At 39.7% G+C, this 17,694-nt stretch overlaps 2 protein-coding genes across 2 annotated transcripts; one reads left to right on the forward strand and one right to left on the reverse strand.

The window, feature by feature from the left end:
* The first annotated feature begins 4 nt into the window (after window positions 1-4).
* On the forward strand, window positions 5-7,931 carry LOC145466598 (CBY1-interacting BAR domain-containing protein 1-like). Its single transcript, XM_081450308.1, has 7 exons — window positions 5-332; window positions 1,700-1,934; window positions 2,771-2,941; window positions 3,388-3,393; window positions 4,069-4,173; window positions 4,680-4,793; window positions 5,459-7,931. The coding sequence occupies exons 1-7, from the start codon at window positions 265-267 to the stop codon at window positions 5,642-5,644; spliced, it is 885 nt and encodes a 294-aa protein (XP_081306434.1). The 5' UTR covers window positions 5-264; the 3' UTR covers window positions 5,645-7,931.
* Window positions 7,932-8,575: 644 nt separating this feature from the next.
* LOC145466560 (uncharacterized) lies at window positions 8,576-12,597 on the reverse strand. Its single transcript, XM_081450272.1, has one exon. It carries the CDS (start codon window positions 12,193-12,195, stop codon window positions 10,603-10,605), a length of 1,593 nt encoding a protein of 530 aa, XP_081306398.1. The 5' UTR covers window positions 12,196-12,597; the 3' UTR covers window positions 8,576-10,602.
* Window positions 12,598-17,694: the final 5,097 nt, after the last annotated feature.

Here is a 17,694-nt window from a genome sequence, read left to right on the forward strand (position 1 = left end):
ATGGCGAGCGAAGGGTGGGAAAGGCATCGATCGGTCTGAATTCGTTGGAAATCTTTTACGGTGAATGCATCTAGCTTCTGACATATCTACGAGTATATATATGAGGAACATAAGGAATCTGTCTTGAATAACTTAGAGCGCAAAAGATTCGTTGCTTGGCAATATATTCTGCGGCGTCGTTGACACTTCCATGGTTCGCGAATTCCTTTATGATTTGTTGATCGTAACTTCTACAGGAAAGAATCTGCTAAGTTTCCAGTGGAAATGAAGAAGTCTTCGTCGAATTTAAGCGCTTCCACTCCGAGTGAGATCAGAAGTGAAACAAAAGCAAGGTTGATATATAATAAGTCGAGTTATGTTATTAATATTAATAATTTACATCAACTTGTCAAAACTTTCATACACATGTGGTATAAGCTTAGTTCTCGCCGTCGTAGGAGTAACTCAGCAGCCACACCTGCCATTTTTGTTGATGCTGATGGTAAATGTTTTCATTGCTGAGTTACTAATTATGAAATAATTTAGCAATGAAAACATCTACCCAACTCCATTGAAATATTGCACATGTGACCGTAAGTACAGTCAGCTTGTTTGTCCCTTAAGGCAGACCACTTAAACTGTCAAAGGCAGTCATTTCCTCAAGGTGGACACCTCTCTATTTAATGAAGACATGTACATGTATGATGTTTCGAAGGTTAGAGGCCTCTTGCTAAGATGGTTCTCCTCTGAGGCAGACACATTTTTAAGATGGTCACCTCTCTAACTAAAGGCAGACATGTTTCTAGGGCAGGAACATAGACCTGCAAGGTAGACACCACTCTAAGACAAAGGGAATCCTACTGTGCTGTGTTGGTGGACAAGTGAAACACTTAATAACAGTCGAACCCCTGGTCACAGCCTCCTCTCCTCAGCAACCATACACTATACTCTATCAGTCTTAATAAAGACGACCTTAAATGTCTTATAATTACAGAAATTTGGTTTTATTTTCTGATTCACTGTTCTCTCAAGAACAGCCAACATTTAAACAGAACTACAGTATAAAAAGCAAAGTACAGTATTCAGCACTTAGGTTAAGTCTCTGGAGTTACCATATGCTAATAAGGCAAAATTTTGACCCAGTATGGTCTAAGCTCTTGTAAGTGATCACCTCCCATAAACGACCACTTAGGTTTGACATTTTGAGTGGTCACTTATGGGGTTTCAACTGTGTTGATAACATTATTATGAAGGTAAATTAAGTGACACAGAAATTTTTTGAAACTAACATTTTGAATATTAGTCCTTGGTCAGAGCAAAGAGCATATTTACACATTGTACCTTGCTCTGACAAAGGGCTAACACTTGGAATGTCAGTTTCAGAAACTCGCTGTACAACAGTTGGTCAAAACCTGTTATGGCAGCTAATTTGTCTTTATCATCTTTGAGTACATACATGTACTGTAGACATGTTCTCAAGGTTGATACCTCTCTGATTTGGACACCTTTGTAAGTTGGATACTTATCGAAGGCAAGTATGTCTCCAAGGTGAATACCTCAGTTTTGCCTTTGTGAAGCAGACACCTCTGGATCTCTGAAAAATGCATCTCTGTAAAGTAGACAATCAAAGCTAGTCTCCTAGCTTGTCTACTCTATAGCATGTACTTCTGTACAGAGTGTAGACATTGACTGACTGTACTTGTATGTCATTGCATTTCAGAGACCATGAACTAAAGGTAATAACAGAGAGAATCAATCTTTCAGAGAGAAATTTCAGCACACTTCTTAGAGACTTTACAGCCTTTAGTGGGGGATTACAATCTCTACAAGAAAAAGGCATGAAACTGTCCAGGAGTGTGGATATGTATTCTGACGAGGAGTACCCTTCAATGAAAGCAAGTTTAGCTGGCGTCAGTGAGAGTATTGCCGCAATACAGGACTTTCTGGGTGCACAGGTGAGTACATGTAGTCTTACCACAGCATTTAATTTGTCTCCATTTAAAAGGTTTGATGTCATTTGTACATGTAACTATTTTTTGTCTCTCATTGTTGTTACGTGTCAGTTGGATGTAGCTCTGATCTTTATTTACTCTTAGTAAATTATATATCTATGTCATGAGACTACATGAAAGTGCAATTCTACTACACCCTGAAATGTGTAACTTACAAGAGATTTTTAATTAGTTTTTGGCCAATGGTATTTTACTATTGCTCAGGAAAGGGAAAAATGAAAAATTTACACAGATATCAGACCTAGCTAAAATTCTTGCTCCCCTTGGTCTTTGTCAGCTTGTATCAGTCGTGACCACTAACTTGTTCTCCCAACAATGCTGCTCACATTTCTGACCCTAGGGTGGACCTACTCATAGGCACCACCCATGGGAGAAACCTGATATAAAACTTGGGGATCTATACCTACAATATACACCTGTGTAATTAGGGGTGGTGAATGATCCTTCAAAAACCATGAGTCTCACAAAATTTTCTTTGAATTTCAGTGGTTTCTTAGGCTTGATTTTGAGAAGTTAAGTACATCTCGCAGTCTCGGTTTTTTCAATAAGTCTCGATCGATACTTTGTAAGACTAAGAAAGTCTTGAAGTCCTGATTCATTTGTTGGTTTTTATAACTGATATTTGAACATCTCGTACTCACAAAGGTCTTGGGTTCGCAAAAAAAGCTAGTCTTGCGTTTTCACAAGGTCCCGAATTTACCATTCACCAACCCTGTTGTTGCATCCCTGCCAATGTAGAAGTTCATATCATGATGTATGTTTATAATATTATTTGTCAGGTGGACTTTATGCAGGCAAAGGTTTCTCCTCCTCTGTCCCTGAATGCCACAAATGTTAAACATGCAAGGGAATATGTAAAGGAACTGTCTGCATCCAGAGAGAAAGAATCGCTGAAACGTAAAGCAGTGGAAAAACTTAAAATCAAAGAGCCCAAAAACAAGGGAAAGATTGTATCCTTAAAATGCTTCCCGAAGAAATTTAAGGAAACATGTCACTATGCTGGAGGGATTGTGATTCACTTTAATTAATTGTAACCAGTTATTTTCTTATGTTGGCAAACTGTTCAGTACAATAGTTGCTATTACAGTGCTATGCTGCTTTGCACTGTGCTATGCTACATTGCATTACATTATGTCACTTTTTACCTACATTAAATTCACCATACATTGATTTGAGAGACCCAACTGGGTGCACAAACTGTTGTTTTGCTCGCAGATTTGGTGCATGCCGGATTGGGCAGCCTCTTCTGCTGGTGATCTTTGTTTCTGTTTATTTTTGTATGAGTTGTGTACCTGACATAAAATCATCAGTGTTATTAACTATTGAGATTATTATTTTTAATTAGTCTTCATAAACTCTTAATTCCAATTATTTTCCCTAACTGTTGTTATTATAGTCGAAGGTGGGTAACCATTGGAGGATACCTCTCACAAATCTCATGTGAATGTTTTTAAAACAATTCTGATTTCCCATCAGGCTTTATAGCAGAACAGAGGATATTGAAACATGCCACAAAGATACATTTACATGTGTAACCAAGGTTTATCACGATTTCATGAAAAGGGTGCATCCTAAGAGCATGTACACTGGGAAATTAACCAGAAATAAAGTAAATATTTTAAATGGGAAAGAGCCACATCAGTCATAACAAATTATTATAGTTCACCTTTTGCAAAACACCTTAATGCCCTTCTGTCTCCAGTGAATGTTTACTGAGAAATGCTAATGTCAACCACCAAATGTTAATGATCATGTTTACTGCTTGCTAATTAATAATACCAAAGCAGAGGCAAGCATATGGGTTTACTGAAGAGGCTTAAAAAGGCTAGTGGTGAATAGAACTGACCCAATTTTTATTGTTATTAAAACTAGAGATGTACGCATTCAGCACCTCAGATGCTAGCCTGGTGAAGCCAGACATAACAGTACTCAAATTAATTGCTGAGTTGAAGTTTGAATATTAACAGCTGATATTAAACTTTTTTTAGCTCTGTCTTGAATTTCCCTTAGCTTTAGCTGGTTTTCTTTTTTGACTAAGGTTTCTATTGTTTGACTGGGCACACACTGTGTTTTCCAGGCTGAGCAGGACCTTCAGAAGCTAACAGTTGATGCCAACCGCTCAAGACAGACACTGGAAGAACAAATGGTGGAATTTGAAAGAAAGAAGATGGAGGACATCAAGGTAAGAATTAAATGACAGAAGTAAATTTTTCTGACTTTATTTGCAACCAGTTTCTGTATTTCATGAACTCAAGAAAGGAGCTTTTTATTATGTACACCTTTTTAATTTATTGTGTAAATCAAGAGCTTAAGGTGTCTTGTTCCTTTTACAGTTGGCTTACAGTTGTTCTTTGAGATTGTTGGTTTTGACTGTTTGCTGGGTTTTGCATGTAACTCAGTGTTACTCCTCCGCCTAGAATTTCAGCTACTGTTACAGTTAACTGCAGTACACACTGAAGGAAGAATGTGTACAGGGCCTTGTAATGTTCCTGTTTTTAGCCTGGGTACAGACATGCTAGACTTGGATGTAGCTGGATTTGTCTTTATTTTGGTTTCAACCCAGTTCTTAAAATAAATATTTAGATCAACAGAATATTATGTATCAACTTTGTATCATGATCATACATGCACGCATTCCACTTAAAATACTAATAGTGATAATTAATTTTTTTTTTTTTCTGTCTACAGACAGTGTTCAGTAATTTCTTCCATGGCCAGATGTTGTTTCATGCCAAAGCCTTGGAGCTTTATACAGCTGCATTTCAAAGTCTTGTTTCCATGGATGAGGAGCAAGACATCGAGGTATTGTTCATTCTGAGTTACGAGTGCAAAAGGCACATATATTAGTGGGTTAAAAACATCTCAGTCTCTTTTTTGAATAATAATACCAAATATATCTGTTAGTGGTTTTTCTATACATTTTAACAAGTCCTTCTAAAATTGTCACAAATTCAAAGCAAATTTGCCTTTTGGCCCCTCTATTTTTTTTAGGATAACAAGGCATGAAGTATCTTAGAGCAAAAAATCGCCTACCAATCTGAGTGCACTGATATCCAGATTACCCATGGCTATGGCTTTGAATTCTAGTTTTTCATTGACTGATTGGTAGACAAACAGACAGACAGACAGACAGACAGACGGATGAACGACTAGAGAGACCTATTTATTTATTTCCTATCCAAGGTTTTGTTAGACAGTGTAGTTAGGTTAAAGTAGCTTTTAGTTAAATTAGATTTTATTGTTGTACATTTAGATTTATTCAACTTTTAGTCCTCCAAGGAGTTAGATTAGGGTACCTTTAAATAAAAGTTAGATTTTATTATAGTAAATTTAAATTTATTTTTATGTTTAGTCCTCCTGGTGTAGTTTTTGCTGTCTTAGGGGTAATTTATTAAAGCGGTAAAGTAGCCAACCGTCAGATTAAGCAACATCTAGTTTCAACGTTCCCTCCGAACTTTTCAATGCAGGCCTTCCAAAATGATCTTCATCCTGCACTACCGCCCTCTCGACTGGACGTGGTGAAGAATGGTTCCCAGACCTCACTCAACCGGTTTAGCTCCCAAGGCTCTCTCGGATCACAGCAGTCACTTAACAGAACAGGGACAAGCGACAGAGGTGTAGATATTGACGATTATAACAGTGACTTCCAATAACAGATGCAAGTCAAGTTAATGTGTTTTTTCTGTAAATCCAAACAAGTCCAACCTCGTCGTAGATATTAATTTCCGATTACCAGTACTTTTGGCCACTCAGAACATAGCACGTGCACCACTTATCACGGTGCAACGCCCTTGCGGAAGGAAGCGTCTCACGAGAATGCGAGGCAAGCGCGAAGGGCGAGGCACGAGCGAGATGCGTTTAGAGAAATAATTAAAAAATGAACCATTGTCCCACCACAAGTCTCACGCTAGCCTCTTTGTCTTCCAGAGTAACTATTATAAGGATTTTGTTTCGAACCATGCTGCTACTTTTTCGTTACCGCATATTTTTCATTGCTTTTCCACTCTAACTCGTGAACTAAACCATATAGTTAAGATATACGTGTACTTGTATTTAGTCCTCCTGGTGTAGTTTTTGCTGTCTTTGGAGTAATTCAAAGCAGTAAAGTAGCCAACCGTCAGATTAAGCAACATCTAGTTTCAACGTTCCCTTCCAACTCTTCCATGCGGTACAAATAGGTCTTAACGCTGCGCGATTGGCTTAAAAAACTCGCACTGCTTTGTCATCCAATCAGAAGTAAAACCAAAACGAATCGTCACGCGCTCGCACACGTTTTCCCGCGCTTCGCCTCAGCCACATATACCGTAAATCCTCGAATTAGCGCCCCCCCTCGAGTAAGCGCCCCCCCCCCATTTCGTGGACGAGTAATGAGACAACAAAGGATGTATAGTTTTCGTCATGTTGTATTTGATTTGTACATTGTTTCAGTTTGTGAACACGTTTAGTGAACACGTTGAACACGTTAAGTAGTAACGGTGCGCGATTTAAACTTTAGGATCAGCTTTTTATGTCAATAAACAGCTTATGCAGGTGTTTACGCGCACATGATGTATTAAAAAAAGGATCATGTCAGGCCACGATTTGGGAAAAATTAAATAAGCGCTCCCCCCCCCCCCCCTCGGATAAGCGCCCCCCTCGAATAAGCGCTCCCCGGACGCTAATTCGAGGATTAACGGTATTTGCTTTGACTTTTGATTGGTTCATTGGATTGTTTGTGTAACTCATTGGTTCCTTAGTTATCAACCTTATAGCCCGTTCCAGGCTCTCGCTTTCTCGATCGCCCTCACGATCACCGACCGGGTGGGTGACGAGCGAGGTCTGGGAGGGTAATGTTGACGCCCGCTTTTTCTTTTTCGAGACTGGAACAGGCTATCAGCCTTGTTATTTATTATTTATATATTTGCCAATAATCGAATGTTATATCTTACATTTACCATTATAGAAAATTGCAACACAACCTTTATACATATTGACATGAATTAATTTATTTATCTACATCATTTGTTGTTATAGCTTTATTTATTTTTGTTACTATTATTTTCTGAATGTTAAGATTTGTCTTTTTCCCGAAGAATTGATCATTGTAAACGTTAACCGAATTTAAGCGAACAGCCAAACTTCATACGTCATTTATGAACTGAAGGTCGTCCAGTCGTAGTTAGAAAGCCCAATAAAAAGGGCGTGAAGAAAGCTTCCAGCATCTTTCTTCCACACCTATTTGTACTTTCAAACTTATGGAGGGGGATTTCGGTCACAATTCAGAATTATGAAATAACTGAGATACTACGCGCGCTCTCATTGGTCGTTAGGTGTGTTTAGATGAGAGTATATAAACACGGTTGTGACTTTTTAGATTTGCGCGTATTTTTGAGAAATATTTGATAAAAGCAATAAAGTAATTTTTCCGTGTTTACATAGCCTCATCTAGTTGGTACAACCCATTTTTGATAAGGTACGATCCAAGTCCGAATTTTGACCCAAAATCGCCCTCCACACAAACCGCAAGAAACCGCCGTGATCACGTCTCAAAATTGGTAGTGTTGCAATCTCATCTCGCTCTCTCCTTTTCCGACTCCCCTTTCGTTCCATCACCGATTTATTTTCATCAAATTTTCATCGACAAGTTCAGGTCATGGCTCGATCTGCAAAGGTCTATCTCAGTCACAAATCAAGTCTATTTCAGACTCGTTAAATAGTCGACCCAAAGAATTTTAACATAATTCCTGTCACTGCAGGCCCTGCTCTCACAGACAAAACAAAAATTCTAATAATTGTACATATATTTGTCATAGTGTTTCTTTCATTCATTTTGTATGCTGGGCCGTTTTCCTCTTTCCTATGTTATTTTTGTAACTGTTTTAATTGTATTGTACTATAATAGTACACTTATATTTTAGACGTCGTGCGCAAGTGTGAATAAATAACACGTTTATGTTTTAACTAGTTCTTTCGTCGTTCAACCCGGTCCCCTTCGCCGTCTAGGGCATGTTCTAACATTTAAAAGTACTAACACACGAGGGGCCATGTTGCGTGTGCTCAAGAGACTTCATTATTAAAGTTTACCGAATCATGTCGCTGCGATATGTGCACCTCTCCGTTACATTTTCTTTTGTGGACATACTGTGATTTTCCGGCTGCTGTTTGTCGCTTGATGAGTGGCCTTATGCTCCACTCACGAAGGAGCGAAGAGGATGAGTGTTTGAGTGTGATTTGTCGCTTCAATACGTCCCTACAACAAGCCCTTTCGCGTGTAGGCACCTTTAGGCCCTAGTTGTCCCATGGTCGTATAGACTCCCAAATAGCCCAAATGCTGCACCAAACCTCTCTTGATTCTTTCAGCTTGAGGTTTCCGGATTCAGTTGTTTGTCGTCACAGTTGAGAGAAAATAGAGGTTAATTAGTTGATCGGCAATTTCTGCTGACTGGTCCTTTCAGTTTCGCTATGGCGTCCATTCTCCACAAAAGGGGAACCCCCTTCCCACTGAGAAGACATATACGACTTCCTGTTTATTCCACCCAGTCTAGTCTATCCTGTCAGATATGTTGCCATCTTCACTGCATATTACAGGGGTAAGGGATAAAGAATTCACGACATCGAATTCTGTGGTCAAGTGAAAACTATTTTTTGTGATCATGTGTGATGTGTTATCACGGGTCTTTTCCATGCCTTCTGCTACGCTGGCGTCAACAATGGAATAAACAAAACAGGCAACCATAGGACTGCACTGGTTGCTTCGTCTGATAACAAGTCAACTCACGAAATCGCTCGAATCAGAACTGTCTGCACATGCTTCTTTCGTCACTTCCAATGAGTGTGCTTTAATTGAATTCTTGTTTCTGCAAATAAATAAACTCGTTTGCTCGTAAACTGAGTAGCTAAATATACCCTAAATCTTAATTAATCAGCAGTGTCATCGTTTTTGCGGCTTATTAGCCAAGGTAAATTTTTTATCGTACTAAAGCCTGTCTGATGACCACCTCAAGGCGTGAGACTCTTTGATTTATCCTCTTTGAGTTTTTTACTGTACAAATACAACTTGATGTCTCTTCAATTAGATACAAAAGAAATTGCTTACTTGGGGCTATAAAATTCCGCCAATTATGATTGAAATGAATGTATACAGCGTACGAAATTTCACATTTTGAGCTTAGGAGAGCTTAGACAGCTTAGAAATTAGCATGCTTAATCACTAAGGCACATGATCGATGCATGCTTGATCGATGGAATAGAACAATAAAATATTGCGTGCCGGACGCCAGAAACTTCTGCTGCGTGCGTGACACCCAGGCGACAAAGGGCGTACAATCTGATGGCATGCAAAACGTAAACAAAGAGCTGGTCTCGACTGAACGAGACATCTTCTTAGACTTCTTAAGACCTCTTGCTTGTAACCTTCACAATGAATTTCCATTGGAGTCTGCCATGTAAATTTTGTGTGCATTCCACTCACCATAACTGCGATGGATCTTTCATTGTAGTTGATTTAGCGTGTGGCCATCAACATGGAAAATTGCAGAGACCATTGAAGCATAACAGGACAAAATTATTCATTGCAGAGAACCCTTGTGCCACAGCACAATAAACCAACATTGTACTTACTGCACCAAAACTCATTTCAGAGAATAACAGCAGAAAATCCTGAATACAACATATCTTACTACAAAAGACCTTTAATATATACGAAACTTTGGCCATGGTATAAAAAAAATTGTTTCAAGTGAAGTTGTTGTTACACAGATCAAATATTTTAGGTTGATTTCTTGCCACACTGACAAAGTTACCAAAATTCTATGAGAGGAGCACTTGCCTTGACCTGTTGTTTGCTCAAGTGAACCCAAAATACTTCCTCCCTGCCTCATCCAAGGGTTAAAAATACCCAAGATATGTAGAAAATTGACCAAAATGCCAGTTGAATGGCTGTGTAACTTGGTTAACAATTATTAACAGTTCCCAATAAAAAATACTGTCACTTAACATGGATATTACGAAACAGTATTCTATCACCACTCAATACAACTGGAACCCTCTCTCTTTCTCTTAAACTCTATGCCAATAGTTGAATGGATCTTGACAAAATCCAGCCATTTCTGTTGCCCACAAAAAGGTCTTTGTCAAGCCAGTAAACATGCTGAGCCAAAAATATGGTGTGAAACAGGACCTAAAATGGATCAAGTGGCTAAAAAACTGACAAAAATACCACTTAAACGATCACCAAATCTTTCCTAAACACTTATAAAAGCTACTACACTTGACTCGCAAAAAGAGGCTGGTACAATATATACATTTCTTTTTGTCTCTTGAGTTATAAACTACTGAAAAGTCATTAAAATTTTATGTTTAGACAAGTCAAGTCACTACTGTCTACTAATAACTGTACAGAGTAGTACTGGACTATCAGCCTCTTGATAAACTAGCTCTTGTTATCGTAATATTACGAAAGTTTAGCCATCTGTAGTACATATTACAAGCAAAAACTACCTAAAACTATCCCCTAGCCCTCTGAATACATTGTAATACAGTGCTTCAAATTGAGAAAAATCAATTAAGCTGGGTATGAATTCTGAAACACTTTGATACACTTAAGAAGAAATTGCATCTTCCTGCCTTCTACTTAAACCAAAAATAGCTGTACTTTACGTTTTCCAACAGGTTTATTGTTTAGCTGCTCAATTGCACTGTAGGCTTCCCCACTGGTAGGTAGTGTAACCATGGCGTCCCCAGATGATCGCCCAGGAGCAAGGTAATGGATGCGTATCGAGTCTGGAATGATTGGGAACCCATAAAAGAAATCCAAAATTTCTTCTGCTGAAACAGTGGAGGGCAGATTACGAATCCCAATCACACATCCTGCACTGATATCATTCACACTTATATTAGCGCCAGCTGCTAGCTGGTTGACAGGATTCAAAGGACCCTCCATACCCACAACTGCATTGTGTGGAATAGGCATCTTTCCCACAGAATTCACCCCAAGACTGTTCACAGCCATACCCAGGTCAGGAGTTGAAAGATTCTGATCTTCCCCATTCATGTTCCCTACGGAATACATTGCACTCTCCTGAGAGAAATTACCCCCAATAATGGTGTTAGGTTCCTGAAATCTCCAAGAGTTTTCAATCTTGTCTCCCAGAGCATTCAACACCTCCTCGAAGCTGCATCGCTTAACGCCACAATATCTCCTTCGAATGAATTGGCGGTTTCTGTCTTCTCCTTGAATACAGTCCCCAACTGACTTAAATTCCACATATCCATGGCCATTTTGTTTCCCAGCAAAAGGTCCTGACGTGTGCACCATCAGATGGATACCCACAACATTCAGCCCTGAGAAAAACTGACGGATCTCGCTCTCAGTGACACTGTAGGGTAACCCATTCATGCTAACCCACGTGGATTTGGAATTTGCACCATCCTGACTAGTTGAGTCTCGCCGGCTTCTGTTGTTGCTGCCGAAGGGCTCGCGTCTAAAACCATTTGATGCTCCCTGCCTTGCACCTGAAGTCTCCAGTCGAGTCTCTCTGCCTTCCCTATCCCTGCCATAACTAGCTGAGATTTTACCAAGCTCACTTCTGTCAGAACTCCTTCTTCGTTCCCTTTCCCTCTCCCGTGGCCGCCGATCCAGCTCGTTTCGAGTTGTTGCCAGTCCATTAGCACTACTATTTGTGCTACGCAAACTTTCACGGTCATTAAACTTCTTACTAGTAACCGATCGTCGATCACTCACATGATTCGACCCACCATGATCCCTACGGCTCCTGAATCCATCAACAGAAGCGCTTTTCCGGATTGGGCTTCGACTTCGTGATCGTCGAGAAATATCTCGAGTAATCTTTGAACTCTCTCTCAAATCAATGGACTTTGTTTTACTTTCAGTCCGGAGTGTCTCAATCTCAGGTGGACGCTCACGATCCGAGCCGTCAAAACGGCGAAAACGCACACCCTCGCTCAAAGTTTTCTCCATTTCCGACTGACTGCTTAGTACAAGCTCAATATATCGTTTTCCCACGTAATTTCCATTCCTGTACATAGCTTTCCTGGCTTCGTCGTCCTCTTGAAAGCAAGCGAAAGCAAATCCAGATGCCTTTCCTTCTTGGCTTGGAGCTAGGTGAATGTCTTCCTCGCTGATGTTAAGTCCTCGATAAAATTTCCTAATGTCTCGGGCTGTGGCTTCCCAGGGAAGACCTTTCATCTTTATGATCACAACCATGTCGATTATAAACCCTCAGCCTGTCTTTCCCTGCAGCAATAAGGTACAATGTATCGTATTATATGCATGGACTTCACAATACACACTAAACTTGCAACCACATCACTTTATGTACGCGAGGGCTTCCGCTTTGCAGGGCTGGACCCCCCAAATATCACTGAAGACCGGAAGTCGAAACCCCGAATGAAATGAGGGGGGAATTTTTTGCCTCAAAATATGCTCTAAAATAGCTCCCTCGTGCGAAACCAAATACAATAAAGCATCAAATCAACACATAATAAAATTTAAAATTGTGATGTTTGCATCCAATTCATTATTTTTGGCAAATTGAAGTCAAAACCTTAATGTTGCCTGGTATTATTAATTGAGATTTTGGCTGTTTCTTGGGTGACAATACTGAATGGCAAACAGAGCTGAGATTGAAGCAGTATATACTAAGAAACAAAATACCGAGATTTTATGTAAATTCTTTTCATTTCCGTGACAAATTATATTCGAAAAGGAAATAAGAAACTGAAACTCGTGTTGAAAACCTTCTTTTATATTTGAGATAGCGTAATGACACATAACAAACGTCACTGACAAACATCATTGTGTTTCAAAAGACAAGTGTCTTTTGAATTTTTTGTTTGGTTATAACTTTCTTCTGAGTATATCTTCGTTGATATTCCACCAAACAGACGGAGTGCTCATTAATGTAGTGAGAGTGGTGAGAGACTGAAGAATACAGTAAACGAGTGACTCCTGAGCTACTCAGACGCACATTAAATACCTATTTGGGACAGAAATAAGTCGCAGACAAAAAATTGCAATCAAGAATCAACATACTATCGGATATCGTGCCATCAAAACTAGCTTAACGATGTGTTTATGTGTTTATAGCCTGAAATTATCAAATGGGAGTTTTACCGAAAATGAAAACTCACGACTTCCCCTATCCCTGCCGGAAAGTGAAACATTTTATAGCAGACAGTTTTACGCTGCCTCAAGAAAACGAAAAGCATGGCCTCTCATGTCACGCATTTCTACGCTATCAGAAAGCGGAGCCGGTTACGTGAGAGAGAGGCCTGGGGTAAAATCAAGAAAGAAAAAGAGACGTTACATCACCCCCCCCCCCCCCTCCCCTCGCCCCTGTCCTCAACAATCAATGATGAGTTCGCCCTAAAACCGACCAAAATTCCGTCGTTTTTCTAATCAAGAACTGGGAGAGGGGTGGTGTAAATTTTTCACCTAAACTTTCCAACACTGTAGCCAGTAGATCGAGGAGAACGTGAGACTTGCAAGTCACGCTGGATTGGAGCGTAATCTTCTCGTATCGCTCGACGACTTGATCATCTAGCCCTCACCTCCCATAATGCATCTGCCTAGTGCCTCTGTTCTGATTAGGAACTTACATTTATCAAGAGGCTAAAAATAACTTTATGCCTGTCTTAGCTGTTTATGGAAATACTTTAAGGTCTCCGCCTAGCAAATTCTGCTCTGAAGTGTTTGCTGGCAGTGAAAGGAAATTAAACATAGGAAAACGGTGAATTATAGGTCACCTTTGTCTCAATAATGTCTTTCACTTACCATCGATCGGATGTGAAGACTTTATAAATCTATTTTTCGTATAGAGCAACTAACTGGCATGGTGTAAATTCACGAATTTCCAGCCAGGAGAAAACAGACATTTCTGCCTGTACCTCGTGCTAATGTTTTGCCATCAAAGTTTGCACTTGAATGCCAATAAACGGCGTGTTAAACAAACGCTTAACTGGTACTAGGTATGGGCTCTTTCTTTAGCTTAACAGGTGCCCCACAGGTTAGCTCATAAGTAATTGTTCCGGCAATTTACGTTTTGGGTTGAGTCAATTGCAGCGCTGTTGACATTGATAAGTTTCCTTTGAACCCCGAGTGCCCAGTGAACTTGATTTTGACCGATGCTTCTTTTTTTGGTGGCGGGAGAGCATTTGGTATAAATAAACAAACTGTTGTTCCTTTGTTTTGGTCACCCGGATTACTCATACATTGAACATAAATACAAACTAATGGAATATTAATGCTTTTGTTTTGAAAGTTGCTGTCACAAGTACTGATTCAAAGCTCTCCATTCGCTTGAAGATTTTGTTTATTGGTAGGCAAGTACTGTTACATTGATTTGATTTGATTTGATTTGGGCGGTAGAAAGGGGAGGGATATTAGACTTGGTACCAAAGCTGTCTGGAGTAGGAGGCAATGTGGCGTGCATGAAAGCTCAGCTAGCAAACTCAATTTGTAATTAAAAAGGTGTCGTTCGATCCGAGACCTCGTGTTGTTGGGATTCTTGTGTTGTGTTCTTTTTTTACACACACAGCGTCTCTTTGCCACCCGAGAGTATAAATGAGCACCGGCGAACTGTTTAATAAGGGATGGTTTCAGTACTCAGCGCATATACCAGTTAAAACGTTGGTTAAATTCGACAATTTCTGTTAAATTTGCCGTGATGATGTTTGGCAATCAATCACTCTGCTTGTACTGCTAAGCTACATTTTGGTTTAGTAGCTAGGAAAAGCGAAGAAAGTCAACCTTGTTCCGAGGGCTTTCCCCTGGGAACGAGATTGTTTTGGAAGAAGATGCCCATACTCACGACATACTCCACATATTCACCCACCTGTGGAACTAAATGCTGCGGGTGTGTGTGTGGGCGGGGGGATGGAAAGCAGGGTGCTAAATTTTAAGCAATACGGGCTCCTGGTAATACTTGCTCCTAGACATATTTTCAAGCTTCTTGTCTTTTTTTTTTTGTAGTCTTACTTGGGACCTCTTTCACATGGCCCTTTGATCAAGTCTAAGTGTACTCTAGTTTGACTCTCCCCCCCCCCCCCCCGCTCCGCCCAGAAGATCTGTCTTGACGCTTTATAGATGCAATTTCTGATATCAAAGGACACTTTGGGAATAAGGGGCAGAATACGTTTGTGTGATACCGTCTGTACGAAGTGAAAATGTAGTCTTTTCGCTTTTTGAACTCCACCAAGTATACGTTGAAGCGGCAGTCGCGTTTAAGTTCTTCTCGAGAAGACAGTTCGGGGAAATAGCGCGGGTTCCTTTCTCGAACAGCGGCTGGTAATCGAGCCTAACTAATCAAGGCTCAAATCGGCTTAAGTATTTTTGAAATAACATGTTCATAACAAAGTAATGCTTGCTCAATATTCCGATGAAATGTCGTGTAAACCGGTTCTCTTTCTTCTCCTGGAAAATTTAAGTGATTGCAAAAACTGAAAAGCAAACTTAAAACTCACGACGGAAAGAAAGCCGTCAAGCCCTATTTTGAAATCCTATTTCAAAAAACCTGATTTAAATGCACAGTACATGCTCGCTTTACGAGGTGTGATTTCCAACACGTGACTATTGACTTGAAACACTCTCTTCTCAGATCAAGCCGCCATGAATTTTACTCGTCATTCACACAACATTAATTATCACTTAACCTGCTTGCAGCACTTTGTGAAAGTGTTGGAAAGAGAAATCCTTCCTTGGAACAACTAGCAAAAGTTAGCTTCACTAGAACAGTGTCATCAGTTCATTCACGATACACCATTGCATTAGAGTGCATCTTCACCCACGCCGGAGCGTACGTTCACCATCAATTCAAGTGAACCCATTTAATTACATACTTGTCAGTCAAGTTTTCAATCCGCCATATTGTTTGAAGAAAGTAATAATTATACTGAACTCAGAATTGTTAATCTTGACAAAATAACAATCTTATGAAACCTTCCTTCAATCCAAAATTTGCGAAAGACTATCTTTTTCACTGAAATTGCGATATATAATTCCACAGCCTTACGTATTACACACGTTACGAAAAATTGTAAGAACAACTGGAAAGCAGTACCTGGTTAATTTTGGCCAAGCTGCATTTTTTTCCAGCTCCCATCCATTAGAGTCAAATCAGTAAAATTTGTGTAATAAACACAATACAATTATAATTAAGGTTGCTACAAATATTGAGATACTTCAGATGTACAAGAGTTCTCTCGCCTCGACTGAATGGAGTATTGTAAGTTAGAAAGTTAAAGAGAAAGACGTAGTTTATTTGCTCCTTGATATTCTAGCTGGGCTATGTAGATCATGGTTAGATCATGGTTTTAGACAAACCTATTTGCCACTTTTATTATTCGGTATGATATAAAACTGCTGTCGAAATCTAAAAAGAAAATTTCGATTTCCGACGATTTTCACATAGCCGCGCCATACAATATTAAACTGAAATAATGTCGTTTAACATTGAGTCTTTTTAACGGTGATCATATTGACAAATCTCACCTGAGAGTGTTCTTGAGGCCGTCCATTAGTTCTTCTTCAAAAGACGTCAAATGAAATTCGAAAATGGAAGATTTCACACAGTTTACCGACTGAAATCACTATGACGCCGTACCTATCGCTGGCTGGAACGTTCACCGATCGATTTTCCATCAGCAACCTATATAACCGTTACTGGCCCTCTCCAATTTCATCCAGACAGTTTTAGGTTTCTAAGCAACCTTAGTAAATCCTTGAAATCCGTGTCACTTTTAATACTTACTAGCGCCTTTACATCACTTTTAGGTCGGAAAAGGGTTTCCTTTGTTGCAATATACCTTATTTATTGTTTCGTTTCACTTTATAAAGCAACTGAGCACGTGAGCACTTTTTCAGGGGGCAGATTCAGGTTTAAAATCGGAAATTTTGAACCTCTTAATTTTTCATCATTTCTGATACGTTTACGTAGCCATGCTATGTTTTAGCATTATGGCCCAATATACTCTCAATTTTATGGGTATTTCTATAACCCAAAAGGTTTGCGTAGTTACTAACATATTATCTAACCACAAAAATTAAATCATTATTCCAAAATCAGGCGGCTCTCAAAAATAATTTTGGAGTAAATACTTCATTACTGGGTCGGGCCGATTTTCCGAGAACTTTCGTCTTTGCGGTGTTTGCCCCCCTGGCAGACAGCAGAGCTCATTTGCGTCATAAATAATATCAAAACCGTCTTGGCGGCTATCGGTGAAGATGGTCTATTAGCCACGTACTGGTGCTCAACCTTTTAAAATAAGGCAATTATTGGTAGCATCTTGAAGAAATAAGGCTACCAGTCCTGGAAATAAACGACTTCGTCAAATCTAAATTTTCAAACCGGTGTCTCAAGCCCGGGGGTACTCCCTTAGATGGGCCTATATTTAAGCAATAGAGCACTTTTTCCGCCTATACATAGCCTCATCTAACGAAGAGGGTTGGGGAATTCGAGACAGTTATGCAAACCCGAGACGTAGTCGAGGGTTTTTATAACTTTCGAGAATTCTCCCAACCCTCCGAGTGTTTAGATGAGGCTATGCAAACACGGCTCTATTGCTTTTACAAAATAACTCTCAAAAGTACGCGCGAATCTAAAACGTCACAACTGTGCTTACATACTCTCATCTAAACACACCTATCGACCAATGAGAGCGCGTGTAGTAGCTCAGTTATTTCATAAAGTGATGTGGGGCCCAGAAG

The sequence above is a fragment of the Orbicella franksi genome, chromosome 13 (assembly GCF_964199315.1).
Source record: "Orbicella franksi chromosome 13, jaOrbFran1.1, whole genome shotgun sequence".
Lineage (NCBI taxonomy): Eukaryota > Metazoa > Cnidaria > Anthozoa > Scleractinia > Merulinidae > Orbicella > Orbicella franksi.